The sequence below is a fragment of the Cordyceps javanica genome, chromosome 2 (genome assembly GCF_051103115.1).
Source record: "Cordyceps javanica chromosome 2, complete sequence".
NCBI lineage: Eukaryota > Fungi > Ascomycota > Sordariomycetes > Hypocreales > Cordycipitaceae > Cordyceps > Cordyceps javanica.
The window spans coordinates 188293-208505 of record NC_139296.1 but is presented as its reverse complement, the minus strand read 5'-3'; the positions used below and the strand labels follow the sequence as shown (position 1 = coordinate 208505).

The 20213-nt window shown below is 51.5% G+C and overlaps 4 protein-coding genes across 4 annotated transcripts; 2 read left to right on the top strand and 2 right to left on the bottom strand.

The window, feature by feature from the left end:
• Positions 1 to 386: 386 nt before the first annotated feature.
• Positions 387 to 725, top strand: V2A60_002591 (uncharacterized protein; the record flags this gene model as incomplete). Its single annotated transcript, XM_083253940.1, has 1 exon — positions 387 to 725. The coding sequence occupies one exon, from the start codon at positions 387 to 389 to the stop codon at positions 723 to 725; it is 339 nt and encodes a 112-aa protein (XP_083110066.1).
• A 1391-nt stretch (positions 726 to 2116) lies between these two features.
• On the bottom strand, positions 2117 to 3631 carry V2A60_002590 (alpha-L-arabinofuranosidase B; the record flags this gene model as incomplete). The annotated part of the gene is made up of 1 exon (XM_083253939.1): positions 2117 to 3631. The coding sequence occupies one exon, from the start codon at positions 3629 to 3631 to the stop codon at positions 2117 to 2119; it is 1515 nt and encodes a 504-aa protein (XP_083110065.1).
• A 1512-nt stretch (positions 3632 to 5143) lies between these two features.
• On the bottom strand, positions 5144 to 6872 carry V2A60_002589 (MFS transporter; the record flags this gene model as incomplete). Its single annotated transcript, XM_083253938.1, has 5 exons — positions 5144 to 5395; positions 5472 to 6050; positions 6101 to 6178; positions 6236 to 6614; positions 6679 to 6872. 5 exons carry the CDS (start codon positions 6870 to 6872, stop codon positions 5144 to 5146), a joined length of 1482 nt encoding a protein of 493 aa, XP_083110064.1.
• A 1151-nt stretch (positions 6873 to 8023) lies between these two features.
• Positions 8024 to 20138, top strand: V2A60_002588 (uncharacterized protein; the record flags this gene model as incomplete). The annotated part of the gene is made up of 10 exons (XM_083253937.1): positions 8024 to 8528; positions 8612 to 8643; positions 8703 to 9981; positions 10053 to 10093; positions 12129 to 12768; positions 12825 to 13466; positions 13532 to 18800; positions 18852 to 19549; positions 19607 to 19908; positions 20076 to 20138. 10 exons carry the CDS (start codon positions 8024 to 8026, stop codon positions 20136 to 20138), a joined length of 9471 nt encoding a protein of 3156 aa, XP_083110063.1.
• Positions 20139 to 20213: the final 75 nt, after the last annotated feature.

Here is a 20213-nt window from a genome sequence, read left to right as displayed (position 1 = left end):
TATGTCTTGGTTGGCAAGGCTCGCTCTGCAGGCTGTGGCACTTGCATGACTGTGTGTTGTCGAAGCTACACCTTCATCTTGCTCCCAATAAGTGTATATCATTGTACATTTTACTTTGCAGCCCCCTGTTTTCAGCTTTTGTTGGTACCAAGAACACCGTACTTTACGATTGTACAAGTGATTTTTATCACCTTGTGCGACATAAAACTGCTTGTACCTTGATGTATAACTACCCAATGTTACTGAAGCTTACGGAAATCCTCAAACTATATAAGGCCGCTGAATTCCTGCTCTCCTCTGGATTTCTCTTTCTCTAACCATCAGCACCATCACATCTGCCTCAATACTTGACAAGGCACAATTCTTCCTCATCATCTCCTTTCAAAATGAAGTTCTCCATTATTTCCACCACAGCCCTGCTCGCCGCCGCGAGCTCTCCCACTGTCCTCGCCGATGACTGGAAGTGCAATGGCAGCTGGGGAGACGGCGGCCTCAAACGCTACTCCATCCAGTTCAAGGGTTATTGCGAGGACCGCTACGGCCAGTGCTTCCTCGACAACATCCGAGGAAAGGGCCTCACTGTCCACAACTGGCAGTGCTGGAAGACCGACAATGACGGCTGGTGGCAAGCCGACTTTTCGACCACGGCGGGACTTGCCTGGCAGATTAACAACGCCATCGAGGTCGTTACCAAGTCCTGGCGCGGCTGCTGGCCCAACCAGTAAGCAATCCATCGGCTTGCTTTAGCGACCAGGTACCAGGTCAAGACCGAAAACAGGGAGAGTTATCTTGGTTGAAATCAGTCACTATGGGATCATGATGGACAGATGAACTGGAAGTTCTAGACTGGCACCGTGACTATGCTACCACATAAAGACTCTGCATGGTGTATAAATAGTGCAGTTCATTACACAGGTCAATAAACTCATCGCTTTACCTTCAAAAGAACTCCTGCACATAGGCTGGTGCGGCGACGTGTAGAGATTTTGAACATGATATATCACAGATGAAATGGCAGAAAAGTGCAGAGAGCCACATCAGGCAACGCACAGCGCATGCTCTAATTTGTGGCTTTCGTCTTTGTACTGGAAGTAAGAGGTCAGATGCTCAAAAGATGCATCACGGTCACGCTGGTAAAATGCTCCCCACAGGTAAAGTTGGAGGTACTAGAGGGCGCATTGAACCAGGTCTCGGGATTGTCGAGCGTGGCCAAGTTCGAATTTCGTCAGTTGACCCCTTCTGTTCATGCTGTTTGTTCAGCCCAGTCACTAATGAGTCGGAGTCTGCTACAGTGTACATTTCACATGCTAATGAGGGGCGAATGGGGGCTACGTGTACGCCTTTGGCATCCTTTACTTCCGATATATTACACAGCCCTCGAAGTGACTATCAGCATCACGTTGGACGCTATCGTGTAGCTTGGCTGCAGCTCTGCTCAGCTTTTTCTTTTTTTTATAAAAAAAAGAAAATTCTCCTCTCTCTGTGAAGATGCAATGACCTTCAGTCTGGAGTTGCCCAGTCTTCAAACTTCATTGCGATTAGGCATCTGGCACTCCTCTTCGACACCACATCGTCATTGAGACTTCTGGAGAAGTCCGCGTGGATTGTGAATTTGTGACCCATTTGAGAATCCGCTTTGAAGCCAGGGTAAGCGCTAGAACCCCTCCCTGTCACTGGAGGTTGAGTGCTAGCTACCAGTACCAATTCAAGTTCCCCCGCCGATTCGAGGAGCTACTATCTGCACTTGCAACCGCCGGAACCATACACCTTCGACAGCGATTGTAGTGACGACCATTGGTGCTATCATGAGTGACGAAAAACTGGGCGGCTCTCTTTGAGAATACTCCTAACCCTAGTTTTATCATCAGAAGTATCGCATGAGCCCAAATTACCGGAGCCATTGGGATTTCGGGTCCCTGGACTGTAGCTAGCATCGCAAGTTTTCTGTCCCGCCCGCCGAGGACCATTCCACATTCATCATATTTGACGGAAAAGGTGCCTACCCTGGCCGTCAAGGTCAATTTACAACTGCTAAGTAACATTGTGGTAATCTTTTTCTATTTGTCACTTGGTAGCGTCAGTCAAACCGCTCAGCTATTCGATTACATCTATGTAGTTAAGCAAAACTATTGGTAATGATGAAGCTCACGTCGTCGTTGAACACATTCGGGCTGTCAAAGTCGTGGGGTCCACCGTTGCTCGCAATATAGCCCACCGATCGGTAATGGCGCCAGTATCGGGCGGGATAGCTCCAGGAGCGAATCGAGTTGCCCTGTCCGTTGAGACCAGCCTCGGAGCAGAAGGTGGCATCCTCGTGAAAGATTTTGGAATTGTCATTCGGATCGAGCATGAGCTGGTAGTTGGAATGGCGGATAAAGTGCCCGGGGGCGTCAACGGACTCGAACGAGTAGCAGCCGCTGTTGCCGAGGCCGGTGCGAACGTGCCAGCTCGCGCGTTGCTTGAGGCCGTTGTCGCTGGAAGAATTGACCACTTCTGTATCGACGGTGGCACCATCATGCACAATATAGCGATCGGAACAGCACGGGGTGGTGACGCGAAGAGAGATTAGCGATCCCACATGGATTGCAGGGCCACTGTTGAGGGTCGTTGGGGCATACTTGGCCGCCACAATGTCAGCCTGGACCTTGTTCTCGGCGTCGTCGGTTGGGTATCCAGTGGTCATGACGCCCTCATAAAACGTGCCCTGGGCACCGTTGCTGTTATCACCTCCTACACCGAGCAGAATGGCACCCTTCTTGTCCATGGGAAAGTATCCTCCATCCGGGCGCTCGCCGTTATAAAAGGTGGACAGAGGCCCCTGTGCCCCATCGCCTCCACGAATAGCCCAGTGGTTGGGCTCGCCTTTGACAACGGCGGTGACGAAGCGTGAGCTAATGGTGGGGTTGGCGGGATTGTTAATATGATCTTTTCCAGAGAACAGGCCGTTTTCAAGATCCGCCATGATCCACGGTCCGGTACCCGAGCCGGTGCCACGGCCGGAACCATCTCCAGTTCCGAAGTAGATGGCCTCCATAGCACCGTTGTTGGGGTCAGTGTTGTCCCGCTCGGCATTGCCATAATCGAAGCAGCAAGCCGTGTTGTAGTGGGTGCCGTCAAAGACGGCATACATGCCCTCGGGGGCGTCGCCGGTCGCGGTGCCGTTGGGCTGGTCGTTGCGGTAGCCAGTAAAGGGGGAGATGAAGACGCCGTACGCCTTGTGGCCGTTGAGGGTGACGGGTGCGCCGACGGCGCTTGCGAGGTAGTCGTAACCACCGGGTTCCGGTCCGCGAGCCGCACCACCGGGCGGGGCTTGGGTCAGGTCGTTGCCATGGCCAGACTGGTCGTAGATGATTGTGATGAGACAGGTGGTACCGGCGCAGAACTCGTCTTGGCTCGCACTGTCGGCCACACCGCCGGCAGCTAAAGGGACAATGTCTCTCCTCGCACTGTCGGATCCGCGCTTGATCTGGTACAACGATCCGGAGTAGTGGCTGTACAATGCGCGGGTAGTGCTGTGGGCAGCGACGCAGGGAGTGCCACCATCCGCGTAGATGTCGCAAGGGCCAGCATTGACCAGCAGGCCGGAGGAAACGGCAACAGTCAGTACAGCAAGGCTCAGGGTGGTGGGCATATTGGGCTCTGTGAATACGCAAAATCTCCGACTGAATACTATCGGCTAATAAGCCAGAAACAGGTCCTAGGATGTACCCAGCCAGATGGGTTGGTCCTTATATATATATATACTGTACTGGCTGGTTCTCGCCTACATGGACCAAGTCAAATAGCGCCTATTTTCCTTTTATTTTATTTCTTTTTTTATTTCACTTGCGCAGGTCACGGGTTTGCCAGATGATGTTGGCCCCGAAAGCACCATGCTCGGACGGAAGCTAGGCAAGCAGTCGTGAAGCCAGGTTACAGGGCAAAGCGCCGGCGATTATGTGCCGGCATCGTCGTCATGCGGGCCCTTGGAGCTCCCCGCATCGCAGTGGGTAGACCCAATAGGGAAGGTATCAATCGTCCATGATGCTAGCTCTGATCCTATACCCCTCTAGTAGGTAAATGTCTGACAGGTCGCGCAGGAAAGTGTACGCATGAGGGGCCATCAACGGCCGTATCTCGGGGCCGGAGCTGCTTTCCACCACGCTAGGCAAGACAATGCTTACAGGACGTCTGCCCACCTTGCGGTTGAAATGCGACCGTGGCGATGTTCCTTTGAGTCGCTCACCGCATGATTTGTTTGATACCAGTCTTCGCGATCCACGGAATGAACTTGGCTCACCCGCACTACTGTCGAAACATCAAGCCGCCACCAACCAGCATTGCATTACTTACTTGAAAGCAACCCACCAGCACTGGTGCAGCAGGTCACTGGTTGCAAATCCACTAACTAACTACTTCTGCATTGAACGATTGGAGGTGCCGTTGCACAGCAAACCAATCGCTTTGGCTTCATGCACCCGACCAGCTTTGAGTGGCCCCCGGTGATAATGACAAGAAAATTACAAGGCCGTTGGGTACAAAATTCAGGTCGCTTAATTAAATGACTCGAATGAGGCCAAGAAAACGCGACCCAAGTCATGGCCTTGTTCACCCACAGTCCCTTCGCCTGCCTTTCATCTATGCAAGTCATCGGCCGGTTTTCATCGCATCATGCTGGCCAGTCAAGATCTTTCAGACACCACGAGGTTCACGAGATGCGACGGCATTTATGGCGACTCATCTTCGCCGCCAATCTCACCATCACCCCCTCCGCTTCTCGGCATAGCGCCGCGGGAAGACGTCCCCAATCTGGCGTTAGTGCCGGGTAGAGGATGGAAAGCTGCTAACTACCCTCTGCCTGGGTCGTGCAAGTGGCACGAAATGGTGGCATTGCTAACCCTGCTTCGACAAGAAGCGCGACAAGAGATTAGTGGAGCGCGAGCAGCTCGCAGCCGAGTATCGCATCACTGGTACGTCGCCCCGGAAGCTTGGGGACATCTGCAAGTACAACAGCATACCGCACAACCAGGTCTTTCTCTAGAGCTTTCAGGCACTACTACAAAGACTAAGGGCGATGAAGATTATATGTTTAACTATTACGGGATTATGGTCTCAGCCATTTCAACGTGGTTCACTTATATAGTAAGTTTTCAAGAACAGTACATTACAGCTCTATCGGAAACGCTTGGCGTAGCTTCTCACCGTACTTGTAAAGCATCACCGGCGCGGGAACAAATGCCAGCGCCAGCATTCCGAGTAAAGTGTTGCCCCAGCCGTAGTTCAACGCTTCGTACATTGGCACGCCCGCCAGAGGCAGGAATGCGCCAGCGACGGACCGCAGAAGGATGTTGGTTGCAAGAGCCGACGCAGCAGCTTCTGTACCAAAGATTTCGACAAGGTAGATTTGCACGCAGACCTGTTTGATATCCCTGTATGTCAGCAATGTGCTTATATTTCGTCGTCGCAGGTGATTTGTGGCTACTCATCCTTACAATGACAAAAAGCGAGCCAAACCCCACGAGGGCGGTTCCGAGAATGGGTACGAACCAATGAACCTTGTAATACGCGGTCCATCCGTATATGAAGAGGCCAACGGGGATGCAGATGGCAAACCACTTCATCAAGACGAGCCTGAACTCTGGCCTGGCCGTGCCAAGATTCTCAGCAGCTGTCCGGGAGGCGACAATCTTGTCTCCCAAAGCACCGAAGACGACGACGCCAAGCATTTCACCGATACCAAGGCCTAGGTATGCTAGCCCCGAGGTTCCCATGGTGAATCCATACTGGCCGACAAAGACGCCGGAAAAGGTAGCAAATAGCAGGTAGAGAAGACCCATGACAAAAGCGACGTATACAGACAGGATCAAAACAACGGGCGAGAATATGAGCATCTTGATTGGGCGTACGAGCGTGGCAACGGCAAGCTGGCTGGGACGCAAAGGTGACTTGAGCTTTGATTGGAGATGCGGGTTCCCGGTGTCGCGACGGAGTCGCGCTGCCTTCCGTTCGAGCAGCGTTTGAGCATGCGTCTCGCGCATGAAGACGAAGGTCACAACTGACATTACTCCCGACTTAAATTTTGCATTAGCATCTTTCATATGCAAATCAAGGAGTGGCTCACCATGATAGAAAGAACCCAGAATGTCCATCTCCACCCTTTGCCCTGGGCAATGAAACCACCCATAATGGGACCGATGACCTACCAGGCGATCATTAGTAGCCCCAGACTTGTTTGTTCCATCCATGAGATACTCACTGGTCCCATAATTGGTCCGAGGCCATAAATCGCTCCGGCCACGCCTCGCTGCTCCGACGGAATGCAATCTGCAATCGTGCCACCGCCGATGGCCAGAGGAGCAGACCCAACGATGCCGCTGATTACGCGGAAGATGATGAATTGCGTAATGTTTTGGCTGACTGCACAGCCAATGACAAATACAAAGAAGATGATGTTGCAGACGTGGTAGACGACGAGACGACCCCATCGCTCGGAAAGAGGAGAGAGCGTGAGAGGCCCCAATCCGAAACCGAGGAGATAGATGCTGACAGAGAGGGTTGCGAGCGTCATGTTTGTGACTTTGAACTCGATAATCGTGAGCTTGATTCCGGGCGCGATGATGGTGGCGGCGGTATTGCTAAAGTAGTCAATGGTTGGTGACTCGTAGTTGTACACATTGACGGGTGTGGATGGAGACTTACACCATCATGGACAGAAGCGAGACTATCACAACATGGCCGAATCGCTTCCTCGCTGGCCAGTTGAGGGGGTTGCTGGGGTCTTCGGGGCCATCCCAGTCCACGATATCGTCATCTCTCCCGTCGGCGAGTGAGCCAGGCTCGAGGCCGTGACGATCCCGCGGATTCGCGAGCTTCTGGGTGGTTGCTAATGTCATTTGGGAAGTTTTGGCAGCGCGTGGGTAGTGTGGTTCTTATTACCCCCCCAAGATGTATTGACGACAGCAAGGCAGCAATGTGTTGACTAGTAATGAATACATCTTCCAAGGGGACACAGTCCGTTTTCTATACGATTTTATAACCGTCAGCTCACCATTTTAACCTCGATCTCAATCTTTCGGACAGTAGACTGCTAGGATAGGATGGTCGGAGGATCGGAGGATCGGAGGATCGGAGGGTCGCAGAGTCGCAGGGTCGGAATCCGGCTAGATGCTCCACAGAAGAGGTGCTGGATACTCAGAGATCGTATGACAAAAGGCCCGAAAAATTCCTGTTAAAAATAACAAGCTATGTATCATGGCCAATACAGGTATCGCTGACCAGCCAAGCCCCGAGATAGCCGTACTACCTGCAGGCTGGCAAATCCATCTTCAACCATCTACCACAGCTAACGGGGTTTTATAGATAGGTATAGGTACGGACGCTAGGTCATAATTTGCAATATCTGGCAAGTAATACAAGCGCAATAGTGGTATACGCGAGTTTTCAGCCGCCCACGGACAAGTTATTCATTATCCCTTTGACAGCTTGCTCCTTCCGCACTGTCAAAGGGATATTGCTCCTTCCGCACTGTCGAAGGGATCGGTGGATACGTGGCACGTGTAGTGGTTCTGCCGACAGAATCCGTCATCAACCTACTTATAACCTAAGTTATATGCATGTCCGCATACCTGCCTGCATACCTAATCTTGAGTGTTGCCCTTTGTTCACGCTTTTGCTTGTGGCACAACAGCCCCGTGACTCTTCCGCTTGGCCATCTCTGCCATCACAGACCCCATGCCGCAGCAAGATATACGCCCCATTCAAGGCCCTCACCTGCAGTCTTCTTCTTCCACTGTCCATCCGAGCCGCCGACGGTTCAAGCCACAAATCTCTTGCAATCTCTGTCGTAAGCGCAAGTGAGTTCAATTTCTGTCCTGCCTCCCTCTGCTAGCGAGCTGTACTGATGGACCGATCAATTTCTGCCGGCAGGTCACGTTGCGACCGCCAGCGGCCTTGCAGCACATGTTCGTCGCGTGGCTTAGGTGCGTCATGCACCTACCCCCTCGGCGGTCAGCCGACAGCTGCTAAAGCAAATCCTCGACCTGCCATGGATATACAGGTGACCATCATCAACCAACTACAAAGACTGGAGCAAGTGGTAGCGTCGTTTGTGAAAGAATCCTCCCCCACCGACGCCCCGGCCGCCCAAGCTTTCGCTGCCCCGGCTGCTCCAGATTCATCATACACCACACCAAGCCGCGAGACTCGGCAAGCTGCGTTGTTAGACCAAGCTTCGCACCATTCATCAACACGTTCAGAGGATGGAACTCGCCGGGCCAACCAGTCCGAATTTCGGTACGTTGGAAGCTCTCACTGGGATGCAATTCTAAATGGCATCTCGGACATTAAAGAGCAGCTTGAGGACCATGAAGGCGCCATCTCGACACTATCGAGTCAAGAAAACCCTGGCGACGCGTCTAGAACTGGCCATACTTTGCTACTGTATAGCTGCCAGAGATCTACAAGAGAAGAAATCATAGCTGCGCTACCTACTAGATCTCACGCTGATGGGTGCATTTCGCGATACTTCAACATGTTGGATACTGGGCCTGGTATGTACCTCTTCTCTATCTACCTGTATACATGTCCATCTGATGCATGAGGGAACTGCCGCTAACAAAATTTGGTATTAAAGCTGCGGTTCATAGAGGCAAGTTTCTGCGTGAGGTAAGCTCCAACACTCCAATATCAATGCAGTTTTTAAACGCGCTAATATTTGTTCATAGTACGAAGACTTCTGGACAAACCCACAAGAAACACCTGTCATGTGGCTTGGACTGCTATTCTCAATGCTAGCCTTTTCTGTACTTGCTTCGAATGGCGGCAATGACGCATCAACAGGTAATTTCTCTGCAGCGGTCAATAGATATCGCGAAAAGGTGGTGCAGTGCCTTCACCTAGGCGAATACACCATTCCTGGACCGTATTCATACGAGACCATGTACCATTACCTCATCTTGGAAGCCTCGATTCGCGAGGATGCTGATGGGGATATATGGGCGCTGTTGGGCATATTTGTCAACTTGTTTATGAGAATGGGATATCACCGCAATACATCACGTTTCTCCAATTTCTCGCCTTTTGCGGAGGAGATGCGGCGCAGGGCATGCGCAACAATTGTCTTGGGGGACATTCTTGTCTCGACGCAAATGGGCATGCCGCGGATGATTCAAGACTCACAATGGGATACGTCGGAACCTCGCAATTTGAACGATTCAGACTTTGACGAAGAAACGCGAGATTTGCCACCCTCTCGGCCTGAAACTGAGATCACGACAACGCTTCACCTTATCGCAAGGCAGCGCATATCCAGGGCACTTGGACACGTGGTTGATCTCACTTGTAGAGTACAGCCGTGCCCATACGATGATATAATGAAAGCCGATCGGATGCTTCATCAGTCGCTATCGACCATCCCGCCCCTATTTCGACTGAAACCGATGGAAAGCTCCATCACCGACCCTCCGCACATCATCTTGCAGCGATTTTTTATCGCCATTATGTTTGAAAAAGGCCGGATGTTGCTTCATAGATACTGGCTGAGCATGAATGAGTTGCCACAGGCCAACGCGTATTCCAACGAATCGTGCCTGGATGCAGCTTTGAAAACACTAGAACTACATTGGATCTTGGACGAGCAGATTTCGCCGAGCGGTCAGCTGTATAGCTTACGCCGAAGAGTAACGTCGTTTATGAAACACGAGTTTTTGACGGCAACCATTATCCTGTGCCTGCTGGCGCATCAAGCATTAAAGGTGGACGATGGCTCCTTGGGCCACGTCGTTGATCCACAACGACAAGAAGAGATACGAGACGCCCTCGTCAAGTCGCTCGCCATCTGGAAACGACTTGGCAGCACTTCCATGGAAGCGCAAAGGGTTGCAAATGCTGTCACGCTTACTATAACAAATACTGCATCGCGAGATGCATCTCAAGACTTGCCGTCATTTTGCATGGGCGACTTCACAATGAATATGGCCGTGGACCAAATGCCGTATTTCCAAGGTAAGGCGCGGTTTTCAATGATTGGTGTCATGAACGAGGTTTTTCTGACCATTACCATTCACGCCATCTAGCTACCGATCCACTGTTTGCGCAACAATCCGGGACGGATGGGGTAAGTTTTAATGATCATTTCGGTGGTCAACTTGCGCGCGAACCTGCCGTCGGTGAATTGGCGTTCCCATGGTATTGATTTTCCTCTACGGCGATGGCATGTTCCATACATGATTTATTCACACGCTCGTATCTGGTTCCGCACCTCTTTGTAGAATACTTTCTTCGTTTTCTCGCATAACTTCACCCATCTACTCCCTGTACTCCCTGTACCCCCCCACGCCCCAGCACGCCTTCCACTCGTCTTGCGCATCGTGTACATTTAGTTGCCCTACCATATCTAGTCTTCCTTCGTTATCTTCATTGTAGGTGCTGGCATCTCTTAGGCTGCGCTCTCCGTGTGGAATGGCACCTTGCCAGTCAACCTCGTCGAGCAATGTGCGAGCACTCTTGGGTGATGCCGCGAGGCAACACACACCGACCTGCATGGCTGCATCTCGGTGTTATCAGACATCCAAGCCCCAACCGATGCCGACGGGGACACTGGATTTCGTGGCCGATTGCTTTGAGCAGTGTGTCAATGAGCAACACTCCTGTCTGTCGAGGCCGGGCTCGACCATGCTTGCCGGCAAGTCTGACTGCGAGGGAGGACGCATAAATGCTGCTTGCCTTGCCAATTCAAAAGCAGTTGCACTGCTGCCTGGCGGGCTGTGACACTCTTGCCGCGAATAGCAGCGTTGCGTGTGGGCAGCGGCAATTAGTAGAGCGAAGCCCGCTGATGAACAAAAATCGATATCGAGTGACTGAGGGTGTCACTCGATCGATATAATTGGCGTTGTGAGACTGAGAGCCTCGCTCGATCGACGTCGATCGACTGAAGGCGACGATCGATATAAATCTATCGACCAGTGCTCAGGATCGATCTATATGATCGGTTTCCAAGCCTGACACTCAATGTAAGCGTGTTAGATTACATTTGTCGTGGAGCAGGATCACAGCCTGTGGTTGTCAACATAAACTTCTAGAATGGTTAGAGAAAAGAACGTGTCTCCTTGAATACTCCCTACTCATTCAGTGTAGATAATCATGCTGAAGATCCCCGTACTATTCTCTTTGGTGCCACTCTACGTGCTCTTGGATGTTGGAGAAAATGTTTAGACGCAAGAAACATGAGGTCTAGCGCGTATAGTTATCTAAGCTTAGCGATCTGCCAGTGCGCCTCTTGACTTCAGTCCATCAAAAATCAATCGCACACATGTGAACAAAATGTTGTATATATTGCCGACAAGTCCTAACTGACGCTAACACAGTACCATCTGTCGGGGCAGGAGCCTATGACGTGGCGTTAATGGTCGTAGTGATAACCTTTTTATGGTGTAGGGAACGGGTCATATCGGTATGGGCATGCCATCGCATGGCAAAAGCGGAACAGGGTGAATACTTGGAAGGGAGAGAACTGATATACTCGCCTGACTTAAGATTGCACATAAAAACCTCCTTGCCAAATAAGAGAGCATGAGTTGTATATGTAAAGCGTGATCATACGAGATGTTGTGGAGATGAGGTATAAAATGTGTATTATTGCCAACTGAGTTGGTCTGGGGAAGTGTAATATTGTTGGGGAAGGGGTTGGCGATGCCTGCTACATGCACGCACAATGTACCATAACCAGAGTGCGTCCCTGGCGTTTGCCCGATCTGGTGCGGTCCGGACTTTCAAACTTAAACCCGCCATATGGGTTTAGAGTTTCGGGTTGTTTGACCTGTGGGCCCGAACCTCTTGTTAAACCCGGTTTTAATCAATAGTTCTATCGAAGATACCGCACGTGGATTCCAGCCTGGCCCAGACTCAGCGATATCGTCACGACCTGGGGGCTTTGAGAACAAAATACAAGTCAATATTAGTAAATAAATATACCAAGTTGCGGAAACTAAAGCTGTATATACAAGATGGCGACAATTACACGTTTATCCTTGATTAGTTCTTCATCAACCTCAACTCGTCTGTGCAGACTCCCATCGGCTTCCTCAGAGCGCTGTCATTGTATGCACACCAAAGTTGCAAACTTGTGACGTTTACCGTTAACCAGGTTTTAGATGACTATCCCATTCAATTCTGAGCCAATTGCCGTCGTAGGCACGGCATGCCGGTTTCCAGGCGGCTGCGATAGCCCCTCGAAGCTCTGGGAACTGCTCAAGAAACCGCGTGACATTGTGCAGAAGATTCCGCACAGCCGCTTCGACATTGACGCTTTTTATCACCCTGAGGCAACTCACCACGGAACGACTAACACGACTCGGGCGTATTTCTTGGAGCAGGACATTTCTCGCTTTGATGCCGGATTTTTCCACATACAGCCGATGGAGGCGGACTCCGTCGATCCGCAGCAGCGGCTGTTGCTCGAGACGGTATACGATGCCCTTCAAGCGGGAGGCCTTCCTATTGAGAAACTCCGTGGCTCTTCTACGGCTGTTTATGTCGGCATGATGTGTGATGACTGGACGGTTGATTCATTCCGTGACTGGGAGGCCTTACCAACTTACATAGCCACGGGTACTGCCCGAAGCATCATGGCAAACCGCGTCTCGTATTTCTTCGACTGGCATGGACCATCCATGACGATTGACACAGCTTGCTCGTCCAGCTTGGTCGCTCTGCATCATGCCGTGCAGTCTCTGCGTAGTGGCGAGGCGAACGTGGCTATCGCAGCGGGCACGAATCTGCTTCTCAGTCCTGGTATGCCACGTTCCACTCGAAATAGGAACAATGGAGCTGTACTGATCAGAAATTAGGCATGTATATCTCTGAAAGTAATCTGAGAATGCTCTCACCCTCTGGTCACTGCGCCATGTGGGATGAAAGCGCAGACGGCTACGCCCGAGGAGAAGGCGTTGCGTCCGTCGTCCTTAAGACCCTTAGCCATGCCATCGCCGATGGCGACAACATTGAGTGTATTATACGAGAAACTGCGGTGAACCAAGACGGCCGCACCTCGGGCCTCACTATGCCAAGTCACAATGCGCAGGCGTCTCTGATCCGTGAGACGTACCGTCGCGCAGGCCTTGACCTCGAAAATCCCCTTCATCGCCCTCAGTTTTTTCACGCACATGGTACTGGCACGCAAGCTGGCGACCCTCAGGAGGCTGAAGCAATCTCACAAGCCCTCTTTCCGAATGGCTCGCCAGATGGTAGGACACTTCACGTCGGCTCCATCAAGACTGTCCTTGGTCATACGGAAAGCACTGCCGGCTTGGCCGCGCTAGTGGGAACGTCACTATCGATGAGACATGGTATTATCCCGCCTAATCTGCATTTTAACAAAATTAACGACAAGGTCGCTCCGTTTTGCGAGCATTTGGTAATACCGACTACTCCGACTCCTTGGCCTGAGATACCCGTGGGCTGCGCTAAACGTGCCAGCATCAACAGCTTTGGTGAGTGTTACAGCAAAAGATAGATACAAGACAATCCAATATATGCTAACAAGGAACTCGAATAGGCTTCGGAGGTACCAATGCGCACGCTATTGTTGAATCTTACGAGCCTGGGGTAACGGACTTGACTAATGTTGAACAAAAGCCGACATCGCCTCTCCTAGGGCCGTTCGTTTTCTCCGCCAACTCTGATACCGCGCTCCAGGCCACAATCGCCGGCTATGTCAACTATCTTTCGTCCAACCCCGGAGTCAATCTTCACGACTTGGCTAAGACGCTGCAGCTCCGGCGATCGACACTTCCTCATCGTGCCGCCTTTGTTGCCGATAACCTGGAGGCGCTGTCATTCAAGCTAGCCGAGTGGGTTTCTGTCGCCAGGGATAACTCTGACGTTGCTGCCACCCGTCATCCCAACGTCGCGAGTCCCAAAGTTTTAGGCATCTTTACCGGTCAAGGAGCGCAATGGCCACGCATGGGCGCCGCGCTAATCGAATCGTCTGCGTTTGCACGGCGGAAAATCACTGAGCTGGACCGAGTGCTGCAGGAGCTGCCTCTGGTTCATCGCCCTTCGTGGAAAATCGAGAACGAGCTGCTTGCTGGTGCAGAAACGTCTCGCATTTCTGAGGCGCTCATTTCTCAGCCTTTATGCCTGGCTGTGCAGGTCGTCTTGGTGGATCTGCTCCGTGCTGCTGGAATCGAGTTTACAGCCGTCGTTGGACACTCGTCTGGAGAGATTGGCGCGGCGTATGCGGCAGGGCTATTGTCTGCGCATGATGCCATCTGCATAGCATACTACCGAGGATTCTACGCCTATAAAGCTGCGTCATCTCGTGAGGGACATCGGGGAGCCATGCTAGCGGTTGGAATTTCTCATGAGGTGGCCACCGACTTTACGCGGCAAGACCAGTTTGCAGATCGCCTCCAGATTGCTGCGGTGAATTCCGAGTCTAGCGTCACGCTTTCTGGCGATGAAGATGCCGCTGATGAGGCTATTGAAGTTTTCAAGCACAAAAGCATTTTCTGCCGGAGGCTCAAGGTTGACACGGCCTATCACTCCTTCCACATGAAACCCTGCGCAGAAGCATATCTGGAGGCCATTTCCGCAGTCACTCCAGTTGTGTCCAGCAAACGGGATGTTAAGTGGTTTTCCAGCGTCAACGAGGGAGAGCAAATGTCTGAGCAGAACCTGACGAGCCAGTACTGGGTCGATAACATGTGCAACACCGTGTTATTCTCGGCCGCCTTGTCTGATGCCATTCTGGAGTGCGGACCGTTTGACCTGGCACTCGAAGTAGGCCCTCACGCGGCTCTGAAAGCCCCCGCCACATCCATAATCCAATCTTTGGGCCCTATGGTGCCTTATACAGGCATTCTATCCCGCGGTAAGTGTGATAGGAGTGAGATTTCTGCGACTCTGGGCTTCATGTGGATGCACCTGGGATCTCCAAACATCGACTTTGATGCAGTCGCCACGCTACTGTCTGGGGCGATCCATGCAGGCAGGCCTGACTACAGTGTGCTGAAAAACTTGCCCAACTATCCCTTTGATCACCAGCGATCTTTCTGGATTTCCTCTCGCCTGTCAAATCACTACAAGTTTCGCAAGGAAGCACCGAACCCCATCCTTGGCACCGTCTGCGCCGATGTTACGACAAAGCGACAGATTTCATGGAGGAATATCCTTCGCCCCAGTGAGATCTCGTGGCTTTCAGGTCATATGCTTCAAGGTCAGATCGTATTCCCGGCTACCGCATATATATGTATGGCAGTTGAAGCAATCAAGTCCTTGGCTAAGGACTCCGAAGTTGCGCTCTTTACCATTTCGGATCTTGATATCTATCGTGCCATTACCTTTAATGATGAAAGCTCTAGTATCGAGACGCTGTTCAGCTTGACTTCAGTGGAGAATGTCAATGACGCCATATCGGCAGAATTTGCGTGTTATTCTGTTGCGTCTGGCGACAGTACCTCTTTGATACATGCAAAGGGACGTGCAGCGGTTCATCTGCGTTCTGCTAGCCGCGACACGTTGCCTATCGCTCTGCCTGATAGATGCAACCTCGTCGATGTCGACACGGATAAATTTTATCAGTGTCTGAACAAGCTTGGGTATAACTACTCCAGCCCGTTCTGTGGCCTCCAAACCATTCAGAGAGCCCGTAATTTTTCGACTGGTGTCGTACTGGACCAATCTACATGTACCTGGGAGGATAACCTAGTCGTCCACCCCGGACTTCTGGACACTGCTCTTCAATCAGCATTTGCGGCGTGGGCGTTCCCAGGAGACGGTACAATCTGGTCATTGCATGTTCCCACGCATATTTCGTTGGTCTCCATTAACCCTCACCTGATTCCGCTGGACCATTGCGGCACCAAGACGGCCAAGTTCGCAGCCAGTATACGGGACAAAGGCCCTTCGTCTAGCATCGTCGCCGACATCCAGCTCTTCTCGCTTGACGAGATGCACTGTATCGTGTCAATTGAAAATGCCTCACTCATCCCGTTTGCCCCTGCTACCGCCGCCAACGACAAGCCCCTCTTCTCGCACTTTTCGTACGCAGTCAGCCAGCCATCCGGGCAGCTTGCGGCACTGGAAAATCCGACGTCTGCCTTTGAACACGAACTATTCAAGGATTTGGACAGAATATCATACTGGTACATGAGAACCGCCGCAGAAGCCTTCCCCATCGGTCAGAGGAAAGCCATGTCGGCCACGTTCAAATATTACCTACGATGGTGCGACCGCATGGTAGTTAAGGTGACACGAGGTGAGTATCCTATCGTGCCTCCAGAATGCAACAACGATGCCTACGAGGATATCAAGGCTCTTGTCAATAGATACCCCAAGCGCGGTGACGTTCGATTTATCGATGTGGTTGGCGAGCACTTGATCCAAGTCCTTCGTACGGGCGGAAGCGTTTTGGAATACATGAACAAAGACAACCTCATGCTTGATGTATACGAGAATGGCCTAGGAGTCGGCACAAGCAACCGCCGGCTTGTACATCTTGTCAAACAAATCTCTCACCGTTATCCACAGGCCAATATTCTCGAGATTGGCGCCGGATCCGCTGCGACAGCGAAGACCATACTGTCGGCCATTGATGGGGCCTTTTCGTCTTACACATTTACCGACATCTCGAGCGGCTATTTTCCTGCTGCCGAGGAGGTGCTAGAGCAGCACCTGGAAAAGCTCATCTTTAAGACGTTTGATATGACACAGGATCCGCGCAGCCAGGGCTTCACTGATGCTACGTACGAGATTATTGTCGCAACAAATGTCCTGCACGTGTCAGGCGATATTGACCAGACAATCTCTAATATCCGCAGGCTTATCAGGCCGGGCGGCTATCTTGTCTTCCTTGAGATGACCAGCACCGATATTATGTATCTGGGTATGAGTGTCGGCACGCTCCCTGGCTGGTGGTTGGGTGCTGAGAAGGGGCGTCCTTGGGGATCTGCATTCACCATGGAACAGTGGGATGAAACCCTCCGGAAAAATGGCTTTTCTGGTATTGATACTTACACCCCGGATCTCAGCGCCCATCTGAAGATCAATGTCATCGTGTCTCAAGCTGTCGACGATCAGATTATGCTCCTCCGTGACCCACTCGTTATTGCTGAAGGGCCAGAGGCCGAAGAGAACAAGGCTAAGACATCACTCGAAATGTTAGCTGTTATTGGCGGTTCCACCATGCCCATCTGTGAGCTGGCAGAGGATATCAGCAGTAGCAATCTCTCAGCAAAATTCACTATTTTGCTCTTCGAGACGCTGGAGGACTGGGCAGCCTCGGAGGAGTACGAGCATGGCGCAGTCCACGCACTCTGTCTCACGGACCTGGACGAGCCTTTTATGAGGTCGCTGACTCCGACCAAGTTCAGCGCCCTCAAGGACCTATGGTCCCGCGCTAAGACAGTCATGTGGGTAACACAGAACGCTAGGGAAGGCGAGCCGTATTCTTTCATGATGACAGGCATAGGCCGCACCGTCCACAAGGAGTACCCCAACATCCATCTTCAGATTTTCGATGTGGAGGAGGTTAATACCGTTGATACGGCACGACTGCTTTCTGAAGCCTTTGCTCGCCATCATGTTCTTAGCTCTCATGCCATTGACCAACGAATTGTCCTGTGGTCTATAGAGCCCGAGATGGCCATTAAGAGTGGCCTCACTATCATCCCCAGGCTGGTCCCTGACAAGGCCAAAAACAGACGGTATAATTCTCAGAAGCGCACAATTACGTATCACCAACCGTCCAGCGAGCCTCTCCAGCTTGTAGGCTCTGGTACCTCGCCATCGGCTTTTGTCGTGAAAGAGACTTCACCTATCCGGTTCTGGGCCGACCTGCCCACAGACTATCGCAAAGTGCGGATCACTCATTCGGTTCTGCAGTCTCTGTTTCTGCAGGGAGATGGTGACTCCGGCTTCCTGCGACTCTGCCATGGTGTCGATGAGTCGTCAGGGAAGTCTGTCCTGGCTCTCTCGAGCTCGACCGAGTCTCCAGCCTTTATTCCGTCCGAGTGGTGCTTCGAGGTGATCGAATATCAGAATATCGCGTCGGCTCTCATAGCGGTGGCGGCTGCGTTGATTGCGAATACAATTTTGTCCATGGTGCCTAGATCGGGATCTCTGCTGATTAGTGAACCTGAGCCAGTTGTCGCAGCCGCTCTCAGGAAGATGGCATCTCAGTCTAGGATCAAGGTTCTCTTCATCACCAGTAGACAGGATGATGTGTGCACAAGAGGTGATGCTGATTGGCTATACATTCATCCAAATGCCTCGAGTCACTTTATCGAGGCCAATCTACCCTCTTCCCCAGTGGCTTTTGTGCACTTTGCACGCAACAATGCTACCAACACGGTCAACCAGCGCATTATCGGCTTTCTTCCAGCCCACTGCCTCTGCTTTACAGAAGGCTCGTTAATAAGCAATGCTATAACTACCAACCTGCCAACACGGAGTGTTGGCCAGGTTGCGGCTCGTTTTCGATACACCATTGAAGAAACTACCTTTTCAGAGTCGGGCGCTGCTACCGTTATTCTCGATCAAGTTTCTACGAAGACTGCTCCAGGCCAACCGCTCACAGTTGTTGACTGGATCAGCCAACCACTAGTAACAGTTGAGTCGCAGTCAATTGGTGCTGGCATCTTTTTCAGATCAGACAAGACATACTGGCTTGTCGGTTTTGCCAGTGGCCTTGGACAGTCGCTTTGCCACTGGATGATTGATCATGGTGCAAGACACATCGTCATCAGCAGTCGCACACCGAAGGTCGACCCCATCTTCATCAAGTCAATGGCAAATAACGGCGCCAATGTTCAAGTTATATCATGGTTAGTTTTTCAGCCATATTTTGACCGTATCTATTTATTAAGGCTTTCCAGCGATGTGACAAACCGGATATCCCTTCGCAAGTCTCTTAAGACTATCACCACTACTATGCCCCCTGTGGCTGGACTTGTCAATGGTGCCATGGTCTTGGACGACAGCTTTTTGGACAGAATGACTCACGAGCAGTTTATAAAGGTGATCAAACCAAAGGTGGAAGGAACAAAGCTCCTCGACGAGATGTTTTTTAACACCACCCTCGACTTTTTTGTTGTTACCAGCTCCATCACTACTGTTTACGGTCTAAGTGGTCAAAGTAACTACTCGGCAGCTAACCTGTTTATGACTGCGTGTATGTATCAGCGAAAGAGGCGTGGAGTAGCCGGATCAGCCATTGCCATATCTGCTGTAGCAGGAGTTGGCTATGCTGCCCAAGCCGATAACTTCGACTTTGACACGTTCGAAAGCATGGGTAACATTACAATTTCCGACCAAGACTTCTGCCATCTGTTCGCGGAAGCCATCCTCTCCGGCCGCCCAACCAGCACTGACGAAGCAGAGATTATCAGCGGCGTCAACTACGTCTCGTCAGAGCTGCATATTAACGAAACGTATCGTCGAGACGTAAAATTTGCCCGATTTGAACGACAGGAGAACACAACTTCTAGCCGCAGCGGGGCAGGGACCACCAGCAACGTCAGGGACGAGCTTGAAGCGGTCACAACCAAACCACAGGCTTATAAAATTATTCAAGGTAAGAGACAATTGCACTCATAAACACATGTCTATGTACCGCGGCTAACAAACACAGATTCATTTGTTTCCAAGCTCAAGAGGATACTGCAGATTTCCGAGGAGGATCCCATCGATTTTGAGACTGGGCTTGTCGATCTGGGATTAGATTCATTAATTGCCGTCGAAGTCCGCGCCTGGTTTATGAAGCAGATCGACGTCGACATCCCTGTCCTCAAAATTCTCGGGGGGTGTTCCATTCTCAACCTGATTGATATCGCCATGGAAAACATTTCTAGCGCCATCTTCAGCGCATCGGCATCACACACCAGCGCCGACGTTCAAACTGAGAGTCCGACACCAACAACATCAGCAGCCCCGGTACGAACCAGCTTTGGAGCCAACAATCAGCCTAGTGTGGGCGCCGAAAATGAGACGGGATCAACTACTATTTCATTGGTGTCCCCATCAGCCTCAGTCGTGCATTCCTCGCAGTCCCGTATTGAGAGCGACTATACTCCAAGTAGGAGCCCGCCAACAATTAGCAGCAACAGCGCACCACCGTTGCCTACTTCAAGTTCTTCCTCCTTTCCACCTACACCTTTGCTTGAGGACCAAGAGGCCAAGAGAATAGAGAATGACAAGCTCTGTCGTGAGATCATTGCTCATCACACGGAAGCAACCAC